This window comes from Pezoporus wallicus, unplaced genomic scaffold, assembly GCF_028554395.1.
Source record: "Pezoporus wallicus isolate ANWC-B61680 ecotype Strahan unplaced genomic scaffold, APGP_CSIRO_Pwel_v1 contig_7265, whole genome shotgun sequence".
In the NCBI taxonomy this organism is placed as follows: domain Eukaryota; kingdom Metazoa; phylum Chordata; class Aves; order Psittaciformes; family Psittacidae; genus Pezoporus; species Pezoporus wallicus.
In genome coordinates, this window is record NW_026635568.1 from 240,418 (window position 1) to 261,193 (window position 20,776).

The 20,776-nt window shown below is 40.7% G+C and overlaps 1 protein-coding gene across 12 annotated transcripts in view; it reads left to right on the forward strand.

Annotated features, from left to right (window-relative positions):
• Window positions 1-20,776, forward strand: part of DTNB (dystrobrevin beta) — a 197,085-nt gene that overhangs the window by 81,681 nt on the left and 94,628 nt on the right. For 11 of the 12 annotated variants that reach the window (XM_057396797.1, XM_057396792.1, XM_057396795.1 and 8 more), the window contains one exon: window positions 6,237-6,314. In XM_057396797.1, the coding sequence (XP_057252780.1) occupies window positions 6,237-6,314 (78 nt within the window). Of the gene's footprint in view, window positions 1-6,236; window positions 6,315-10,791; window positions 10,900-20,776 lie in introns of all 12 variants that reach the window. The other variant, XM_057396803.1, reaches the window with a different exon arrangement.

Genomic DNA, 20,776 nt, shown 5'->3' on the forward strand with positions numbered 1-20,776 from the left:
AGAATTAGTTTGTACATGGTTATTCATGGGAGTCTCCCACTGGACTTCCAGATATTTGCAAAGGCATTTCTTTGCTTCTGTGATAATGCTGCGCAGTTGTCAGCAAGAATTATGTTAAATCAGATTGCACTTCATGGTCAACGTCTTTCTCACATGGAAGTACTGAGTAGAAAAGCGCTAATAGTGTGTGTCTTGTGAGAAGCAAACAGTGCTGATGAATTCCAATGACTTGTACTTCCTAAACTGCTGTACAAGAAATAAAGCAGTTCCCAGAAAAAGGAATTGTGCTCACTTTATTGCTTTTTCCAGCTGACACCTTATCTGATAAAAGGACTGTCATGCACACTGAGGTGGTTTTAGTTTTACAGTTTTACGCAGTTGTGTTTCATCAGATGCTATTTATCATTTATGGTGGGGTTTTGCAGTTAATAAACTGAGCTGGGGTTCCCTATGGATTTGGTTGCTTTGTTACAGTCCCTCTGTTTAACTATAAGCAAATCTCTCTTGTGATATCAAGGTCTCAACTGCAGTGCCGTCCAGCCCGGCACCTGGAAATGCTTTGTGTTAACAGTTACTTAACATCCACAAAACTATCTGTTTTCCTGTAAATCTCTCCTTAAAATTCCATCAGCATGCCTGTAAAAAAAATAATAGTAATAGTGATAGTAATAATAATAGTAATAGCAATAATAACAGTAGTAATCATCATAATCATTAAAGACTAGGGTCAGCCACTCGGTAGCGTAATGTCAATATGATTTTTCAGTTTCATCTATTGAATATGTCTAATATATCTAATATATTCTTTGCTTTGTGCCTACCTTCATGTGTTGGTCCAGCCTTACTCATAAATCTTTGTAACTCTTTTTGCACAAAGAAACACAGCCTGGGCTGACGGTGGCCTTCCTTTAGCAATGTCAAAAAGACTGATAATATCTGTTACAGAATCTTACTAGTTTAGGAATTCTCAGGTTATAGAGCAAAACCCAGGTTCAGAGTTGGCAAATATAGAGCTGTGCTGTTGGTAGCCCTGTAAATACGATAGCTACAATTTTAGAAAAAATAGCAAAGAAACTGATGGATTAATTGTAACTCTGATTAAAAAGTAAATTAATTCCAGGCATTATTATTTGAGAATTAAACAAGTACTGACATTTATTACAGTGCTAATCAGTGCACCTGAGAAATACTGTCTTGTCTTGTCATATGGGATATCCACAGTGGTTCTTACACACGAGACGTTGACTAGTGGTAGAAAATGTTATGCTACACTTCTGACACAGATACACTGAACTTCAGCTGCTCGAAATCTTTATCTGGCTCGAGATAAGAGCGTAATTGTTCTTCCTGAGGGCCAGTGGCATTTTTCAAATGTTGGAATTTTGGGGGCCAATCTTCAGCTTCAAACTCATCAGTTCCAGATCTGATTGACAGAGCAGCATTCCTGCATTCCTTTTTTTGTTCTTTTTTTCTTTCTTTTTATTTTTTCTGTTCTTTTTATTTTTTCTTGGCTGCTGTGACAGCCCCCAACCCTCAAGTACAGATGCATTTCCTGAGCTTTGCATTTCCAAGTCTGTACTCTGGTGGAAGCAAATAAATGATGTTGCTTTGCCACACGTCAGCAATCCTAGATAGGAGAACTGTTTAGAGCGGAAGGCAGTTGGTAAAATGTTGTTTACTGCTGCTTTTTTGTAAAAGTCCCTTTCCAGGGTCATTGTCCAGCACAGCAAAAACTCTCAAGATTTAGTTCCTTTTATTTATGAGGTTTTAGACTCCTGAGGTCTCAGAATTATCCTGGTTTTGTTCTGGACCTTCATCAACCAAGTCTGACAGAAGACAAGCCAATAATTACTTAGGTTTAATTGTGCTTTTCTTCAGAACGTGTAATGATTGATTTTCCTACTCAGAAAACTGTTGACACAAAATAGCAGTGACTAATCTTTTTCTTATTTCTTATTTTTAGACAAGATTACTTTCATATTTAGCCAAGATTACTGAGAATAGATGTGACAGCAACTTCAGTTACATCTGGATCTCATAGATTTTGCTACAGGTAGGAGATAGTTAATAAGAGTAAATAATAGCAATAAAGTCAAGATTTTATTAGAATTATTGTAATTTCTCATAAAAGCTGGCTGACATATTTAAGAAAATGATGGGGAAATCTTGGAACAGATTATCACCCACCCTGCATTAGCCCACAAAGCTGTTTAGTCCAATATCTTGTTTCCAGTAGTAGCCAAAACTGGACGCTTAGAGAGGAAGTTGGTAGAGACAGAGGTAATGTCCATACAGAAATATGTTTGGAAGAAATAAAGCAAGATAAACAAGTACTAGAGATGGAAAGCTCAGACTTGTGATACCTTCTATAAAGACAATTTCAGGTACTTTAGCTTCAAAATTAACTTTGACATTTGTATAAAAAATTTACATGGGTAAATTGTTTAAAATGGCCCCTAAGTGATGGCAAACCTGCATTGTTCTGTCAAGTCTTTATTCATTCCCTCCCAGTTTTGTGCTGACTGCAGAGGACTCTCATGATCCCTCTTTTCAAGACAGGGACTATTTATTTGTGTTCTGATAGCATCTGTCACTGCTGTAGGATGCTTCGGTACATCGAGGTGTGCAGTCCCTGATTAGAATCTGAATAAACTAAAACCAAGGAGACTGTGATAATGGAAGTACCCTGTCCTGGTTTCAGCTGGGATGGAGTTAATTTTCTTCCTAGCTGTGGCTGCCCCATCCCTGGCAGTGTTCAAGGCCAGGTTGGACAGGGCTTTGAGCAACCTGGTCTAGTGGAAGGTGTCCCTGCCTGTGGCAGGGGGTTGGGACTGATGGTCTGATCTTTGAGATCCTTTCCAATCCAAGCCATTATCTGATTCTATGTTTCTATGATTTCTCAGCTCCTATGGCTGCCACATTTGTCCCAGCTCCCAGGTATCTGAACGATTCTCTTAGTTTGCTGCTTATTCTTAGGTGTTTTTCTTCCCAAGAGCAACCCTAGGCTCATTAAATACACCTTAAATGCCACATAAATTAAATCTAACCTAACAAACAGACAAAGTTTTGAAAGAAAGTTGTAAGCTGCTCTTGATAGGCATCCAAGTCCCTCAGTTGTTTTAATATCTCAGCTACACTGTGGGCAGAAGTTACTGCTTCCGAGTTCATCCTCTTAGTTTCTCTGCCAGCAATGACTTGGGAATTTCTCCCACCTCAGGTGTCCAGGCAGTGATGTTTTCTGGTGAGATTATTGAGGCAGAAAAGTCTGTCCTTACTAGCTGATTCAAGAGTATTTGTCTCTTTTTCTCTTATGGTGATAGGCTACAGCAGATGCCAACTGTCATGAGCATCTCGGAAGGGGAATTCTGTTGTGTTCCTTTTAAACTAGAAGTCCTGGTAAAATAAGGGTGACCAGCACTGAAAGTCCCAGGTTCATCAAAGCAGCTCTTATTACTCCAGCAGTGTTGCGCAGGTGGTTACAGCATCCACCTGGTTTCATGAGCAGTATTCTTCTGGCGTGGTTGTACAAGAAAATAACGTGCCATCTTGACAGAGCTACAGTTTTTTAAAAAGATATTCCCCGAAAATGTATAAATGGCCTCAAGAAATTTTCTGAACTGGGAAAGGCTTTATTGTGTGTAATAAAGAAGACAGAATTATGCTATTAGAAATCTTTGAAGCAGATGTTCTTTTTTTTTTTTTTTTTCTTTGCCTTTATCGCTGTTAGCAAGGGTTTAGCTGGAAAATTAAGGACACTGGTATTTACAGAACTGCAAGGAACTTGTGGAAATGTCTCATACTGATACTAAAACCAGATTGCAAACAGCGAATTACATCCGCTTTCTCATTGAAAGAGCCGTATAAAAGTAATATTGTAATAAAATAAGGAATTACCCTTCCCTCAGAATGGTAGACCCACCTGTGGGACAGTGGAAAATGTGCCCCCGTGTACAATTTGTTACTTAAAGTAGAATGAATCCTGTGAAAGCTCACACTGCGCTTGAGGCTCACAGAGGGTGGGTGCCTGTGTGTTGTCCTCCATATGCTCCGCATCCCCACGCAGTCAGTGAAGGCTGCAGCACACTGCTGGACCCACTCTGGCAGGATCTTCCATTATCCCCTCCATCACCACAGTTTAAATTCTCTTACCCTAAAATTATTGGGAATACAATGTGGTATTTGTTTTGTCTAAGAGCACAGTGTTTAAGGAAACTGTCCTCCCAAAGGAAAAAAAACAGCTAATGCATCCAGAATCGGTGCTGCTGCTGACAAATACCAGTTTGCAAAAGCAGCTTTTCATTGTAGCTGCCTCTCTCACAGCTGCCAGATTGTTTTGTGGTGAGCAGGGCAGGAGAATGCAAGCTGGTAATGAATCTTTGGGGGAAAAGCAGAGGTTTGCAGTGTAGATGTGGGCAGAGCATTCCTTGCATTCGGTCAAGAAGAAGTAAGTAGGGAGATAAAGGGGCAGAGGGAAAGGACTGTTAATTAACTGCTTGTTACCACAGAATGAATTGATATGTTCACTAGCAAAAGGAATGGATTCCAAATGAGCCACGGTATGGCACATCTGTTGTCTTCCTCTACTTTTGTAACCCTATGTCTGCTATTTTCTATAGTGACAAGTTCCTTTTCCAAAGGAGCACATTCAGTACGTATCTGATGGCCAAATAATTTCTTGTTATGATGTTATATTTAGAACAATATTAACATTAAACATGCAGCATAGTTATCTCTGGGCAAATTTGGTCTGAGTGAGGGCTGAGCACTGAAGTGCTTTGGAATTCAAATCCTCCATGGAGAAGGGATGCAGGAAGACATACAGGGAGTATATTCTTTGTGATTTTATATGCTTGACAGCCAGGTGATTTTCTTTAACAGTTGTTTGATTCACTGGATTACTGGGTTCTGAAAATTGTGGAGTGAAATCAGCTGATGACTCTTAAGGCAATTCCTGGTGTTCATGCATCTGGAACAGGAGCAGGCTCCATGCAGCTACACTGGGAATGTCAGGGAAGGTGAAAGCTGTGGATGCTGTTGGGTCAAACACTGCCTGGCTGTGCTGTAGAAAACTGGAGCTGGCAGGGATTCATTTCAGTATTACCTGCAGTAAATTGAACTGAGAGATTTAAAATTTACATTTAAAAATTTAGATTAAAAAATCATTTAGATTAGTAAATCTAACTAAAAGATTTAGGCCAGGTTCGTTTAGACGAGGGCTTTGAGCAACCTGGTCTAGTGGAAGGTATCCCTATCGCCTGTGGTAGGTGGGTTGCAACTCAATAAGCTCAAGAGTTGCTTCCAGATCAAACCATTCCATGATTCACTATACAAAAGTGAATGCTAAGATGATGGTAAATATAAACCTATGAAGATTTCAATCTATGATCCAAGGAAGCATGTAGGGAAGCATGGCATTTTTCTCCATTGTGTTCTGCACAGGTACTGCATTGTCTAATGTGCAAATTGAGCTTTTATCTGTACACAGGCAACCCTATGCTTTTTTGTGAGTCTCATTTTAAAGGATGATGGATGTATTTGGATATCACTGGAGGGTAAGCGTAGGCAAATATTGATTCTCTGATAGCAGCTGCTTTAGTTCTTCTCTCCCAGCACCTTGAATTCACCAGCTGAGCTGCCTGGGAACATCCTGTCTGGGCTCTTGGGTCCTCCTGCTCACTGCAGTCACAAGCACTCATGGGCTGGGTGGCCACAGCAGTGTGGTACCAGGAAACTCTAAGGGTTTAAAAACACCAATAATGGCAGCATCAGTCCGATGCTGTATTTTATAGGGCAGTAAGGAACATGAGGCTCTACCCATTTGTTTTTTTCCAACTAACTTTAAATAAAATCAAACCCAAACAGGTGATGTGTGTGGTTGTTGTATAAATGATTGCTGGTTATAATAAATCTTTACTTAATTTCTTTAAACATTTCAAATAATTGCCCTAATTTGAATGGTTCCCACATTTGCTTGAACTACTAGAAAGTGCCAAAAGTCAATTATGTAATGACAAAGGTTAGTTTTATTTTCATTTTAGTGTAACACATGAATTGTGAAAAGCAATTATACTAGACTAAACCAAGCTTTTCAAGTGTCTTTGTGCAAAGCTGTTTCTGCCACTGCTCTTTGGTCTGATGTTGTCACAGAGCACAGTGACTTATTTTTCCTTAGTGCTGGTTTTGTTTCCTTTTTGGGGTTTTCAAATCACTAACTGGAATAAATATTTCTGTTGTAGTCCTCCTCGGCCTCTGACTAACATGAATGACACCATGGTGACCCACATGTCCTCTGGAGCACCTACACCGACAAAAAGGTATGCATGCCTCACAACATTGGTTGTTCGTTTCTGTGAGAAGCAAAACCAATACAGAGTGTGGATTTTGTATCCCTGGGAGTCTTCTAAGATATTTCAAATAACACTTCTACTTCAAAATGTGTATGCAGCATTCATAACAGAAGGAATTGTTTGCAGTACTTCATGTTGTTCTATCTCAAGAGTGATTTTCTTTTATTGGAATAGATGTTACTACATGACTGCGACTGAAGAAACACATAAAGAGAGCTAAAAAGGTCTTTGTTTTTCATAGAGTGTTACTTCCAAAGCTGCTATGAGAAAGGCTGGTCATCTTGTATCGTAGGTCCTCTGCTTACAAAGGGTTATTCTGTTCTGCTGGAGATACCTCACATAACAAGAATGCTGCGTTGTTCTCCCCCCAAACACAGCTAAACTGCCAAAATTCTCTTGAATTGTCCATGTCTACAAGAGGCGTTTAGGTTTGAGTTTAATTTGGGTTACATTTACTTAGCTGTACATACGTAAGTTATTGTATGAATGTACATATGTAAACATGAAAAAAACTAGCTGCATTGTGTATTTGCACTTTTCTTTCTTAAGACATGTTGGGAGAATAGCAAGGTGGTTTGCTGGAGACTTCACTTGTCCAAAGCCATGAATGAATGAATGAATGAATGAATGAATGAATGAATGAATGAATGAATGAATGAATGAAGTGAATATTCCCCAGAAGCTGAACTGTCACTGTTTTAGTGACAAGGTGGCACTCAGGAGTGAAGCCAGATCCTTCATTTTCAGCAGCAGTCCTTCAAACAGAACCAAGCTAAGATCCATGTACTCTCTACTTTCCTTGTCAAAATAAGTCAGTTATGTATGCAGATTTGAACTGGCTATGTTAAAATTATTTCAAAATCTGTAAATCATTCCATGTAGTGTCTACAAACACCACACAACATGCAATACACTGTATGACTTTAAATATAGGATGTGGTAGAGTCCCCATCAGTGCAGGTTTTGAAGATGAAATTGGACAAGATGTTAGATAATCTTGTTTAAGGCTCCCTTTTCCACAGAAGGTTGGACCAGATGATCTTGCGAGGTCCTGTCCAACCTGGGCTGTTCCATGATTCTATGAAATATGCCTTTTACTGAGTTAGAAGCAGAGCCACTTAGAGAGCAGATGATTCCTAAAGCCAGTGCTTTACAGAGTATTCACGTAGGCAGTCGTTAAGAAACATGACCCATAACATCTTCTCATTTCTTGGGTTCCAGGCAACCTGATGGGCAAGGTCTTTTAGCCTCTGTTTGGGGGCCACATTTGTTTGCTGTAGTGCAGACAACAGTTGTCTTCAGATCTCTGTCAGAGGAAATCCTGCTTTAGGCATGCATGTCCCCTGTGCACGGAAGCTTGAAATTTTTCCAGAGTAGCAATGTTTGCCAGGTTCTCCTGCAGCCTCTTCATCCTCTTGCGTAAAAGTTCTTACAGCATAGAATGGTACAATCCTCAGTCAGTCCTGACTTGAGGGCAAGAGTTAATGTGGATAGTGATCACCTAGTTCCTTGGTTTCTACTTTGTTTAACCATCTTTTCCCATTTTCTTAATCCAAACACGATAATACATTTAAAAAATCTCTTAATTTCACAGTCAGCGAGAATATCTTGCCTGCCTGGCAGGAAGAGCTTCCTGATACTGTTCTGTTGTGTTCTGACTCACCAGCATTGCACCTCTTTTCCAGTACGTGACAAGTTTCTGTGCTGGTCATTGAGTAAAATAGGCACTTCTTCGTCTCCTGGAATAACATAGTCCCAGAAACCATTAGTTCCTCTGCTTCTTCTCATTTGGAGATTTCTTTCTTAGATTGTGTCTACTGTGTTGTCTGTAAAAATCATATCTGATCTGGAAGACAGGGACAGTGAAGCTTGGTTCAAGATTATCCACAGCAAGTATCTCTGTCTTTCTTGCTTTACAAAATGCTAGCAGACAGGCTCATGCAAAGTATGAACTTAGCACTGAATATTCTGTAGGAACGTCAATGGAAAGAAACTCATTCAAGATACATCTTTCACATCATCACAGAATCATAGAATCATAGAATTGTTAGGGTTGGAAAGAACCTTAAGATCAAGTTCCAACCCTCCTGCCGTGGGCAGGGACACCTTAGGCTAAACCATATCACCCAAGGCTCTGTCCAGCCTGGCCTTGAACACTGCCAGGGATGGAGCATTCACAACCTCCCTGGGCAACCCATTCCAGTGCCTCACCACCCTAACAGGAAAGAATTTCCTTCTTATATCCAACCTAAACTTCCCCTGTTTAAGTTTTAACCCGTTACCCCTTGTCCTGTCACTACAGCCTCTACTGTACTGTACTGTACTCTATCATCTAACAGCTGTGCTTCTGTTCCTCTGTAGACAAGGCCTAGCCTACCTATTTCCTTAATTTGAGAAGGGTGATGCCATAGAAAATGCTAAGAAAAATGCCTGAACCTTCTGCTTGTTTTCTTGGCCATGTAGACCTTGCAATGCACTGCTGACATAAGGAAAAGGAGAACAGCAATTTTATATGGTATAATGAAGAGAAAGAAAAGCAACAGCTTACGATAAGTAGGTATTAGTAGTAAAGTAACACTGAAGGTAAATACTAATTGGATTATGACAAGACCATAATATTGTCAGGGATTTAAGGTAGAAGAATTTTGTGCTGATATTGTATCCTATCACCCATGATGGCAAGCAGCAGATGCTTAGGCAAGATTACAAGCCGTAAATCAAGTCAGTAAGTGAAATTTTGCTCTTGGCTTTTGTGTTTGCTCCCATCTTGCAGCACTCATCCACTTTCTTCCTGATTTACAGTATATAGGGAGACCAATGCTTTGTAAATCCAGCATCCACAAGTGAGTTTTACAATTCAGTTATAACCCCCTGTGAGGAGAAAACTCCTTTTTTATCGTAACATTCATCTGTTCACCTTCTTCGTGCTGACGAAGGTTGATTATATCCCACCTGCTTCTAGTCTAAGAATCCTTGTCTACTTAATTTTTCCTTGCACAGAAGGTAATCTGTAAATCAGATCATGCTAGTTTTCCTTATCAGTACTCTTCTTTCTTCATTTCTTTTTGATGTGGGATGGCCAAAATTGCACCAGTAGTCCACTTTGGTGTTACAGTCCCATATTCTTCCGCTGCATGAGTTGCAGGGATCTGCATTCTTCTTTTGTGGAGACACTGTCCCAAAGGCATGCAGCTAAAGAATTCTTTCTCTTCTCTGATGTGGGTAAGAACATGCATAGATTTGGGTTTGATCACAAGAATATATTGGGTATAGAAACTGCAGTAATCAAGGGAAATAAATTGCTTTTTGGTTGTATTTTGACTAATGCAGACATACCTGAATCAGCAGCATCCTTTAGCTTGGAGCATTTATAAAGAAGCAAGGTCTCTGTTGTTGTCTTTCATCCAAGACAAGATCAGGTAGACCAAAGATAAGACTTGAAGAAATCAGACCTGTTTAGATGTATAGCATGTCATCTATTTCTATGCACCCGTAAACTGTCAGCTACCAACACTTGCTTAAAAAGTTCTTTGTAAGAATCATTTGCTAACTCAGGCCTCACACAGCTGTTAAAGGGAGCAAAGTGAGATCATCAAATAAGACTGGAAGATAACAAGAATGTTATTTTGTGCTGCTTCAGCCACTGAGGACGGTCCTTGGTCACAGTTATTACTGAACAACATACCAGTTGATTGCAAGCAGCTTATATTTTGAAAAACATTCGAGTAACTATAGGTGATTTGCCATTTAAAAGCACAGAACTTTTCTAGACTCAGATAAATAAGCCATTCCCTCAGCAATTCAAAGGCTACGCTGAGATAACTCAAGATTAAGAATTTTATAGCACTCATACTTTACAAATACCATCCCCAGCAAAGGCTAAGAAGTTGGAACAAACAAAATTTATTCCAATAAAAACCAGGGAAATGGTGTTTATTGAAATAAATGATTCTGCAAAATTATTGTTATGTCATCTTTTATCTACAGTTTGCTCTTCCTTAGAGGCGACACACTCACAGAAGTGTGGAATGGCGCTAGACCAGTCCAAGAACCAATCTTTAGAAATATCGTCTTTCAAATATCATCTTTCAAATATCATCTTTCAAATATCATCTTTCAAATATCATCTTTCTTTCATTTTTAGTCAGGCATTAGGAGAACTCACAGGCAGCAGATACATGGTAGATGTCATCATCTGTGATCACAATACCCACATTAGTACCAGGCTCTTACCCAAGACCTGGCTCATCCCTCTTCAAGGATCCCACTGTTGCAAAAGGTTACTTCATCTAGCAGATTCTGCAAGAGTTCATGGGAGGAGACTTCTTCTCTCAATACTTTCTTATTCCAAAAAAGAAATGGGGTATTTATCTTGTCCTGGACATGGGGGGAGCAGACAGGCTGCCCCAGGTTCAGGTAGTAATGTTTGCCTCCATCATTCCAGCTCCTCAGGCTCTCAGCGTGCAGAAAGCACACTTCTCCATAACCACTCAACAAGCCCCTGGGGATGCACCTGAGGCTCACAGTGGGACCCACACACATCTCTCAAAAGGTATTGTCATTCAGACTCTGCTTGGTGCCTTTGTTCTTTACAAAACATCTAGTTATAGTGGCTATGTACACCTGTCCAAGTCTAGTCAGGGTTGGGTTGGTTTTAATCACATAATGAGAAATGCAGGTCTTCATCTGAGCTTCTCTGTTGAGCTGAGGTTCTACACAGAGAGATCAGTGAAAGCCATTTCAGATTATACATTCGTCTGATCCCAGTTGTTTCTGTCTCTGCAAGTCTTGCCTGCTGGCACGACTGAGTTGAACTATACTGAAAAGTGCATCTAAAGTAGCATAGATTATCTTAATGAGGGTCTGTCCACACATCCCAAAGAAATGCTGCTTTCCAGGTTTTACTTGATACTGCTAAAACTTTGGCTCTGGTCAAGTATACATATTTCAAAAAGAATATGGCAACACTGCAAAAGTAATTAAGAGAGAGCTATGAAAGTATCTAAAAGATGAACATGTGATGCTAAAGGAGCATTAGTTGTTTATTAAGGAAGGTAGAGATATGATTTGACTGCTAGGTTACAGGTATTTATACCTCAAAATATATCAAGTTGTAGGAGTTTTTAGCCTTGCACGGAAGGGCACTTCAAGGTCCACTCACTTCTGCATAATCACTCCATACTGCCAGTCAAACTGGATACAGGATCCATGGATTTAGTAGTAAGCATGAAAGCTAAAATACTTGGCTCTTGTCTCAGCTTGAAAGAGACTCTATTTGCCTCAGCATACGCCCATCCATATACAGTAGAATATTTCCAAGTATTTTGAGACCTTTTAGTCCACTGACTGAACCACTGAATACTTTGAAGCATTATGGGTTCATCTATCATCTAGTTTGTCAGGAGCACAAAAGCATGCATCTGTGTTGTCTTTGTATCCTTCATTTCTTTAAACCTGGAAAATGTACAGGTGTCCACAGTTAATGATGGAGTGACGTAAGGCGAGAGAAACAGGTTTTCTCCCCTTTAAAAATGTCCTTTATTTCTGTTTGTCAGTTCCCATATGTCTGATTACAATGTTTTCCCTGAGATTTATTGCAGTTACTGATGCTCCAGGTTAATCCATGATGTAGAAGATCATCACTGACTAAAATTAAGGGCCTCATTTCCCTAGCTGGAGGCACAGTCACATCTTGGCAGCATGAAATAAGGATAGCAAGGTTGCTGGGGTTGCTTTGTGTGAGCTCGATGAGGTTTGGATCTGCATTTTAATGTGCAGAAGCTGCTCAAAATGGCCACTTGTCAGCAGCATGGCTTCTTTTTGAAAGACAGATTCCCTCCTAAAATTGATTTAATTTTATTTCCTGGAATAAATAGCAGATGAAGGTGTTAGAAGGTACATGTTTGCCTGTCTGTGGACACAAAATTCATCCTGAAAACAGGAAGGATATAGCTCAACCTGTCTTTGAATGTCCTCTGTGCTGAAAAAGAATCAGAGGGCGTCAGCAAAGCACAATGGCATTTGCTAGAAATATATATAATTTATGTGGTAGTGCTATTATAGTATGAGCAAAAGGTAGTATCCTGCCTAAATCCTTTCTGTTTTGAAGAGCATTTTGCATTTGTTTATACCACTATCGAGCTTTCTTCCTTTGGGCTAACATGTTACAGCTTCTACTACAGAGCTAATCCAAAAGTAAGGTTTTTTTGTTGGCTTCACTTTTTTTCACCAAAAGGTGAAGCAAATATGGATCAATTTATCTGAAGGCAAAGTAGGAAGGAATGGTAAATGGATACTTCTACATGATTTTGTTGCAACAAAATAAATGCTTCAGCAGTTTTCTTGTTGCATCTACGGACTATTAGGAAGTTGTTGTTCATGGGGTTTCCTGTACATATAGGTATAGCTAGATATAGCTGTCTGTATAGCCAACACAGAACCTCAGTGGTGAAAACCAAACCAGTCTGTACTGATTAATATTTTTAGTTCGAAAAGCCTTTTCTGTGTTTTTCCTGACAGTGTTTTGAATAAGTGGAAGAATTTAGTCATAACTCTGGATTGCACTAAATTATTTGTGAAAACTGAGGCAATGATTTCACTCCTGAAGACAGAATAGGCAGTTCTCAGTCCAGGGCCTCCCTGGGGAAGAAAGGCTGTGGCCAGCAGGTGAAGAAAGGGGATTCTCCCCATCTACTCTGCTCTGGTGAGACCCCCTTCTTCAGTCCTGCATCCAGCGCTGGGGCCCGCAGCATAAGAAGGACGTGGAGCTGTTGAAGTAAGCCCAGAGGAGGCCATGAAGACACTCCAAGGGCTGAAGCACTTCTGGTGTAGAGACAGGCTGAGAGAGCTGGGCTTGTTCAGCCTGGAAAAGGCTGCAGAGAGACCTTAGAGCAGCTTCCAGTGCCTAAAGGGGCCGACAAGAAGCTCCTTGGTGAGGGGCTTTTGACAAGGGCCTGTAAGGGGAATGGCTTTAACCTGACAGAGGAGAGATTGAGATGAGATTTTAGGCAGAATTTGTTCCCTGTGAGGGTGCTGAGGCCCTGGTACAGGTTGCCCAGAGAAGCTGTGGCTGCCCCATCCCTGGCAGTGTTCAAGGCCAGGCTGGATGGGGTTTGAAGCAACCTGGTCTAGTGGAAGGTGTCCCTGCCTGTGGCAGAGGGTTGGAATTGAATGAGCTTTAAGGTCCCTTCTAACACAGACCATCCTAGGATTTGATGATTCTGTGTTTCTTGTCATGGTTCCATCTGTTACTGTGCAAGGAGTGTCAAAAGACAGGGCAGGGCCAGCTGCACTGCAGAGCCTCTTGCTTTTCCAGGACACAGAGAATGCCACCATTGAAGCAGCAGGGCAGGATGGAAACCTCTTTTTGTGATTTCATGCTCTTAAAAACATGAAAATAACCCTCCTTTGACAACTGTTTTGTTGGGAATAAAACTGAGCTGAAAGAACAGCGGTTTAATGCCTGAGCTCAGTGGTTTTGTGAAAGAAAGTGTGAAAATCAAAGGAGCCCTCGTATCAATGCTCCTCTTCAGTCCATGCACATCTCTCAGAGGAGCCACTATCGTTTCCAGCCTACTCATGCTCTCCTTTCAGTGGGAAAACATCCAGAGGGGCAATGAACTCTTCAGATCCCAGCATTTCAATAACTACATTTTGCATGAGGCAGGGAGTTTTTCTGTCGTCTCTAAAATGCTGTAGACAGAATGAGGTCAGAGAAAGTTTTTTTTCTAGCAGGAACGGAGTTCTGGGACAAAAGTGAGCTGTGGCCATGCTCAGCTGTGAATTTTTTTTCAGCCTGCAAAATATAAGTTTCCAAATTCAAACAGCCAATTGATTCAATGGCATGTTTCCCTCTGATCGATAGTGTTGTGTCACGTGATGGGGACAGTTATTCTGTACATTTATTGAGACATTTACAAATGGGAAAATTCTAATGCAACCATGCCTATATTTTTACCTGTGATTCAACAAAACACAGTTTTTCTCTTATCTTTACAGGCAGCGAGCCTTTCTAAATCAATGAACATTATTATGTCTCTTCTGCAAGACTAGGCCAAACCCATTAAATGTTACTTGTTTTGGCTAATTTGTTTTAAATTACTTAAGGACTAGACTTTTTTCCCCCCTCCTGTTGTGTTCAATAAGCACTATTCTTCTTTCAGTAATTGCCTTCCCAAAGACAACCTGTTCTCAATTAGGTTAGTGATGTCTACTTCCCTCTTTTAATACCCCTCTACATCATTTGTTTTCTCAGCAGCCATGGTCAGTCTGTGGGTTATGCAGCATCTTTTGCATTGCAGATCCATGTTAGAATTTAAATTTCAGTCTCATTAATACATATATCATGTGAAAAGATGGTGGATCATTCTGTTTTTTTCCTGAAAGGGTTGTATACATCTCTTCTGCTAGGTCCTATGTAAGAGTGACAATTATCTTAACATTCAGTTGTCTGCAGTGGAGACATTTCCTCCTAATCTAGCTGCAGTAAGCTCCCTACATAGTTTACGTGGACAAATAAACTGTTGGGAGGAGTGATAGAGCAGACCTGCTTTGGATGTCCACTTTAAGATGAGAACAGTCTAGCAATGCCTGTTTTCTGGCCCGTTGACTGTAAAGGAAGTGCAGACAGCTAGCTCATGTTAAGAACCCTCCAGTAGTGGGTGTTTAGGGAGGCAAAAGTTTCTCCCTTGAACTAAGAAGGATCTTTAAAAGAGAATTCCTTTTCAACCACCTAACCTATAAAAGCAGTCACCATATTTGCTTTATGTAATGCTTTATTTATATCACCTATAATACAACAAAATATTGCATTCTTTTTTTCTGGTTTCTGCATTTGGTCAGGTGAAACATGTGCTTACAGCCTAAAAAGAAAATTACTATTTGCAGCTGAAGATCTGAAGTTGAAAGGGATATGTCACCCTCCTAGACAGTAATCAAAAGCCACCTTTTTTTCATATCTGAGAGGTTTTATTTCCACTATCTCTAACTTGGATTTGTTTTTTTCAGTCTTCTGCTCTAAAGTCACTGATTATCAGCTCTTGGTAGTCCCTCATACTCCTGCCTTTATTTTTGTTTCTTCTCTTTTAACTTTGCTGTCTCCAGTACCACTGGTTACCCCCTTGAGTTCTGTCCTGCTCCGGGTTTGTAAATGTGCACACAACTGGGTAGTTCTGAGCTTTTTGATCAGACCTCTAAAAACTTCCAGCTCTGCATTGATGTATTTCGTATCTATGCCACTGATGCTGTCCCTCAGGGTTTTTTAAGTTCTGTAACCCAGAGTGATATTTATTTGCTTGGCTAACTTATTTTATCTTCTGACAGTTTCCAGTGTGCCTTTTTTCTCCTTTGTTCCCATGTCCATGTTCATCTCTCTGACATTTCCTTCTAGCTGTCCAGTCACCAATTCTACCTTAAAGTGACTGAAACTACTGTTACTGTCTGCTTTGCCATTTTTCTTTGACACAGGTGGAGTATATTCATTTTCTTATATTTTTCTTCTTAGACCTCTCTGACCTCCCAAGATCCTAGATCTTGTTTAGTCATAGTTTCAGCTACAAAAATATTTAGGGAAGAGAGTTCAGTAGCATGATCCTGGGTGTTATATATATATATATAGGTGTTATAGATACATACCATAGCTGCTATAGATGTCAGCAGGGTGTCCAGGCATGCTTGTACCATGATTCAGCCTGCATCCCATAATACCCTATATATACCTACTTAATACCAAAATAGAAAAAGGATAAAAATATCTCTTTGTCTTGGGATAAGGGAGATCCCAGCCCACATGTAACCTTGCTCAGTGAAGATATGACAATACAACATGATGAAAGAGCGGGACAGCGAGGAGGAAGGAAGGGTGAAGAGAAGGGTCAGTAAATGCAGCAGTCTAACAGCTTCAAAGGAAAATGTGTGCTTCAGTACTTATTATTTAAACTGATATCTAGATGCCTACAAGTATTTTTTTTCTAGCCTTACCATCTTTTGCCTTCTGGCATGCTGCTGCTGCTGGACTTTATTACATTGCCCTCTATAATTACACTGTGTGATTTTCAGCTTGGATATGTACCCCACCATCTTTCCTGCATATGATAGCTGGAGGTAGGGGTCTGAAGAAATTAAAAGGTTGTTTAGCATATTCAAAGAATGCGGTGGCTTCCCCATGAGTTTTAATCTTTAAGCCAGATTATATCACTGTCTGAGCAGAGTGCTGCAGGTCAGACAGAGGCATGGCTTTGATTCTGAAATTACTGTGCTGAATTTCATCGCCTGTATCATGTGGAGAATGGCAGTAGTTACCCTTTTTGACCTTAACATCTATTTAAATCAATAATGGAGGAAAGTAATGCAACAGAAAACAGGAGACCCCCTCCAGATCACATCCTGGCAGCTCTTTCAAAAGCTCTTTCCCCATTCAGTAGTGAGAGCAGCAGTGTGCAATTTTATAAAGATTTACAAAGTTGTGAGCCAGCATAATAGAAATTTGCAAGGATTTCATGCTGTAAATTACAAGATTTAAAATTAATTGTCTATTTTACTTGGCTTTCCTGGTAGATTTTCAGAACAGAAATTAATTTAAGACACCAAAAGCACCATTTAAATACCTCAGTAATTTATTGAGTTGCTTATAAAGCTGCAGAGCCAAGTCTTAGTGTGTAAAGCTTGGGGCAGGAGCCAATGAAGCATTCAAGCCCCATTCTCCATGACGTGCAGTTCCGTGTTTGAGCCTCAGGCACAACTGAGCAGTCAGACCCAAACCCTCAGCCATCAGCCCTGAGAAGCAGGACATGGAGGAGTGTCCTGCATCTCTGCGCAGATCCCTCTGCCCTCATTTTTCTTTTCCCACTTGATACTGCTTCCCTTCTTCCCTCAGAAGGATCATGTTTAACATTATTTCTTGCTGTCTTTTGACTGTTGCTTTCCATGATCTAACCTGATTTTGTGTATGGTGGCTATTGCTATATGAAAAGTGTGGGAAACATACTACAAAATTATGTTTCTGTTGTGCTTTGAAGAACTTGGTTGCAGCATGTGGCTAAATTGGGGGGAGGTGGTATTTTGTCCTTGATACCATCTTCTGAAAACTGAAACATTCTGTGGTTATAGTATAGTTCTGAGTTTCTCTAGCACAGATAGATACATTTTTTTTAAAGCAAAACTAAAGAAGCTCTCGGAGTGTTTGACTGCTGACCAAATTCAGGCTGCGTTAAGGGCCATGTGTGATTCTGGGAGATGTCAAAATATTGTCTTGGAAGATGTAAATATGACTCAAAGTGCAGGATAAATAGAAAGTAACTAAGAGTGGGTTTTTTAACAGTTAACTTTCCCAGACTTCAGGTTTTAAAGGCAACTTCAGGCACAAATACAGCTGTGGCTGCATCTGCAGCAGAAACACCCCAGAGTGTCCTTGTCTCCAGCAGCTGGCCATCCTTGAGCTGCATGGGCACGGCTGGCCATGGGCCTCTTTCTGTACAGACAAGGAACCAAGCCACTTCTCTTTTAATCATGGAAAAAAAAAAAGGAGGAAGAAGAGGGGGTGTGAAGAGACTACATTGGTGTTTCTCTGCTCTCAGGCTATTTAAAGAAGTAATCTTGCTGAAATACATGTCTGAAAGTGGAAGGGATACCTACAGGTTCCTGAACGCATTATAAAACAATCAGTCCATACCCACGTAGAAAAATAGCTGAGATGTCTACATGGAAAACAAATCGTGTCAGAGTGGAAGTCGGGTGGTTCTGCCTGGGTGGGTGGCCTCGTGAAGGAGGGGGAAGCACTAATTTAAAATGTGTTGACTCATAAAGCTTTTGACACTATCCCATATGGTACTTTCCTAAATAAACTAGGTAAATGTGGACTGGTTGAAACTGCTGTTAAGTGGGTGAAGCGCCAGTTGGAAAACTGTAGTCAGAGAAAGCAAATATCAATATTTTCCTACCAAAGAGGGAGCACATGTCAGGAGGACCACACGGGGTCTGTTCCCAGTTCAGCATTACTTGGTTTATATGTTTGCAGCTTGCATGATGAAAAAGGGAATGGGCATACAGATATGTCATACTGACACTGCAAGAGAGATACCAGGGATTCTCCAGAGGGCACGACTAATTCAGAATGGTCCTGTGAATCAGGAATAAATTAATAGACAACTTTGAGGGATGGAAAATAAAACAAAAGGGATGAATAATAAGAGAATGACCCAACTAGACAAGCCTATTGCTGAAAAGTGTCCAGGGAATTGTAGTGGATTAGGAGCTGAATGCAAATTGACAAACTTCCCACAAAAAAGAGAGATGATGTGTCTAGGACAGCTCAGAAAATTATTCAGTAATCTGAATTATTCAGTAATCTACCTGATTATTCAGTTATCTACCTGATGTGCTGTCTTGACTTCTGGACAGCAGATGCTAGGGAGGCTGTAGGCACATCACAAGTCCAGGAGCAGCTGGCGGCACTAACAGTATATTTAAGTGTGTTAGATGGAACAGTTTCAACGTGAGGCTAAACATCTGCATGATGTTCACCAACAACATGGCTTGAGCAATATGGAGAAGCGATTCCTTAGGTTTTGTTATTTTCATGTTGCCTAAAATTAACAAGTTCTATCCAAATTCATGATTGGCTTGGGCTGCTCCAAAATTGCCTTTTGACTACAAGTGATTCACTGGAGAAAAAAAAAAAAGACTACGGGGAGGGCCAGAACTGCATTAATCAAGGCCTGAGAGGAGAATTTGTTCTAATCAACACATGCAATTGTGAGTGTCCTTGGGAGCTGTAACTCAGTGGCTGGTGACCAAGAGCTGTGCCGTGGTTGTGTGGTGCTGCAGGGCTGGGTGAAGCTTGGATCTAGTGAGAGGACATTCAGAAAAGAGCCATGGGTAATGAAGGATGGAGCTGTGTTTTGTTGAACAGAGATGTTACAGGGCTTTTTTTCATCCAGTGAAATGAAACGCCTCAGAACAGTTTTAATACAGTGCTGATCAAGGGTGTCTAAAAAGTCTTCCAAAACACAGAGTGGACAGGATGCTGGGCCATCTAGTCTAGGTCATGCTTTGCTTAAAAAGGTTGGGCCAGATGATCCTTGAGTTCCCTTCCAGCCTGGGATTCTAGGATTTTATGATTCTATGATCCCTGTCTCAGCCCAGGCAATCCCAAGCTCAGCGCACACCTTGCTCAGTGTTCCCAGTTTGTGAGTGGCCAGCAGGTAAATTTCTGCTTGTGAAGCAGGGCACATGGCAGCAGAAGGCACCAGGAGCAGTTCGGGTATACTGATGTTGCTGAGATTGCACTTGCTTCATGTGAAAATGAGGAGATGTAGGCAGGTGATGTTGAAGGTTTGATGACATCCAACAGGAGCATTGATGGTGGGATGGGGAAGCAGAGGGATATGCCGAACAATTTTGTACCTAACTGAGACCAGCATGAAATAAATTTTTAAGATACAGGTGTATATATATATCAGGTTTCTGATTTCTCTTCCAGTCCTGTCAGTAGCACTGTCGTGTTTTGCTTTTTCTATCCACACTGCTGCTGAGCTGTAGATTAACATGCTACAGCTGCTTTGAATGGGCACTAATTGCTGCACAAACACTCAGTAGGTATTATACTGACAAAGTTTACAAAGAATTAAGCTTGTCCATAGTTACCTCAGGCTTTCCCAGAGGAGCTGAATTCAGTAAAAGGCAAGCCCTTTGGAAATGAGAGTTAAAGGTGCATGTCAGCGTAACTTAAATCCTGCTTGCTTTGAATAACAGTTAGCACTGCCATGAGGGCCCTGCTTTCGGGGACAAATTCTGTCTGCCTTCTGCATATAGAGCAGCGTGTTCAGTCAGGCAGGTACAAGAACAGTGGATATGTGTTTAATGCTTTTTTTTTTTGAACCCTGAAATTTGTCTTTGTGCGAGTTTTGCTGATCAGGATTACCTGCACTGGCTTTTGTATTTTAATCTTCTGCTCTGTGAAAGCAAAGCGTATACTTACAAGGTTTTTACAGTGCAAGCCACAGGATGACCCTAAGGCCTGCACTTTCTCTTGCCCATTACACTTAGATATATTCCTCAATGAGAAAATAACCTGTGTGCTGTAGTTGACGTAGCCTGCCAAACACAGCGATGAATTCTTCCCAGATGCATCTACTTCTTTTGGTGACAGACCTATCAGGAACTGTGGGCTTCCGCCCCTTGCCAATGACTCTTTCTCCAGCTCCCTGGTAGTCAAAAATGTGATCTGACTGTATCTTTAGTATTTCCATTATTTTATATAACTGCAGCTAACAAAGTAAAGCAGCCAGAATACAGGCAGGGGATTCCTACTGTCTCGGCGCCATTCTGGCAGGAGGCAGAGAGGAGATTGTCAGCATGCACCTTAATTCTACATTTTGTCATGTTCTGAGGTTTGGAGACTGCTGGGTGATGTTCTGGAGGGGCTGGGCTAC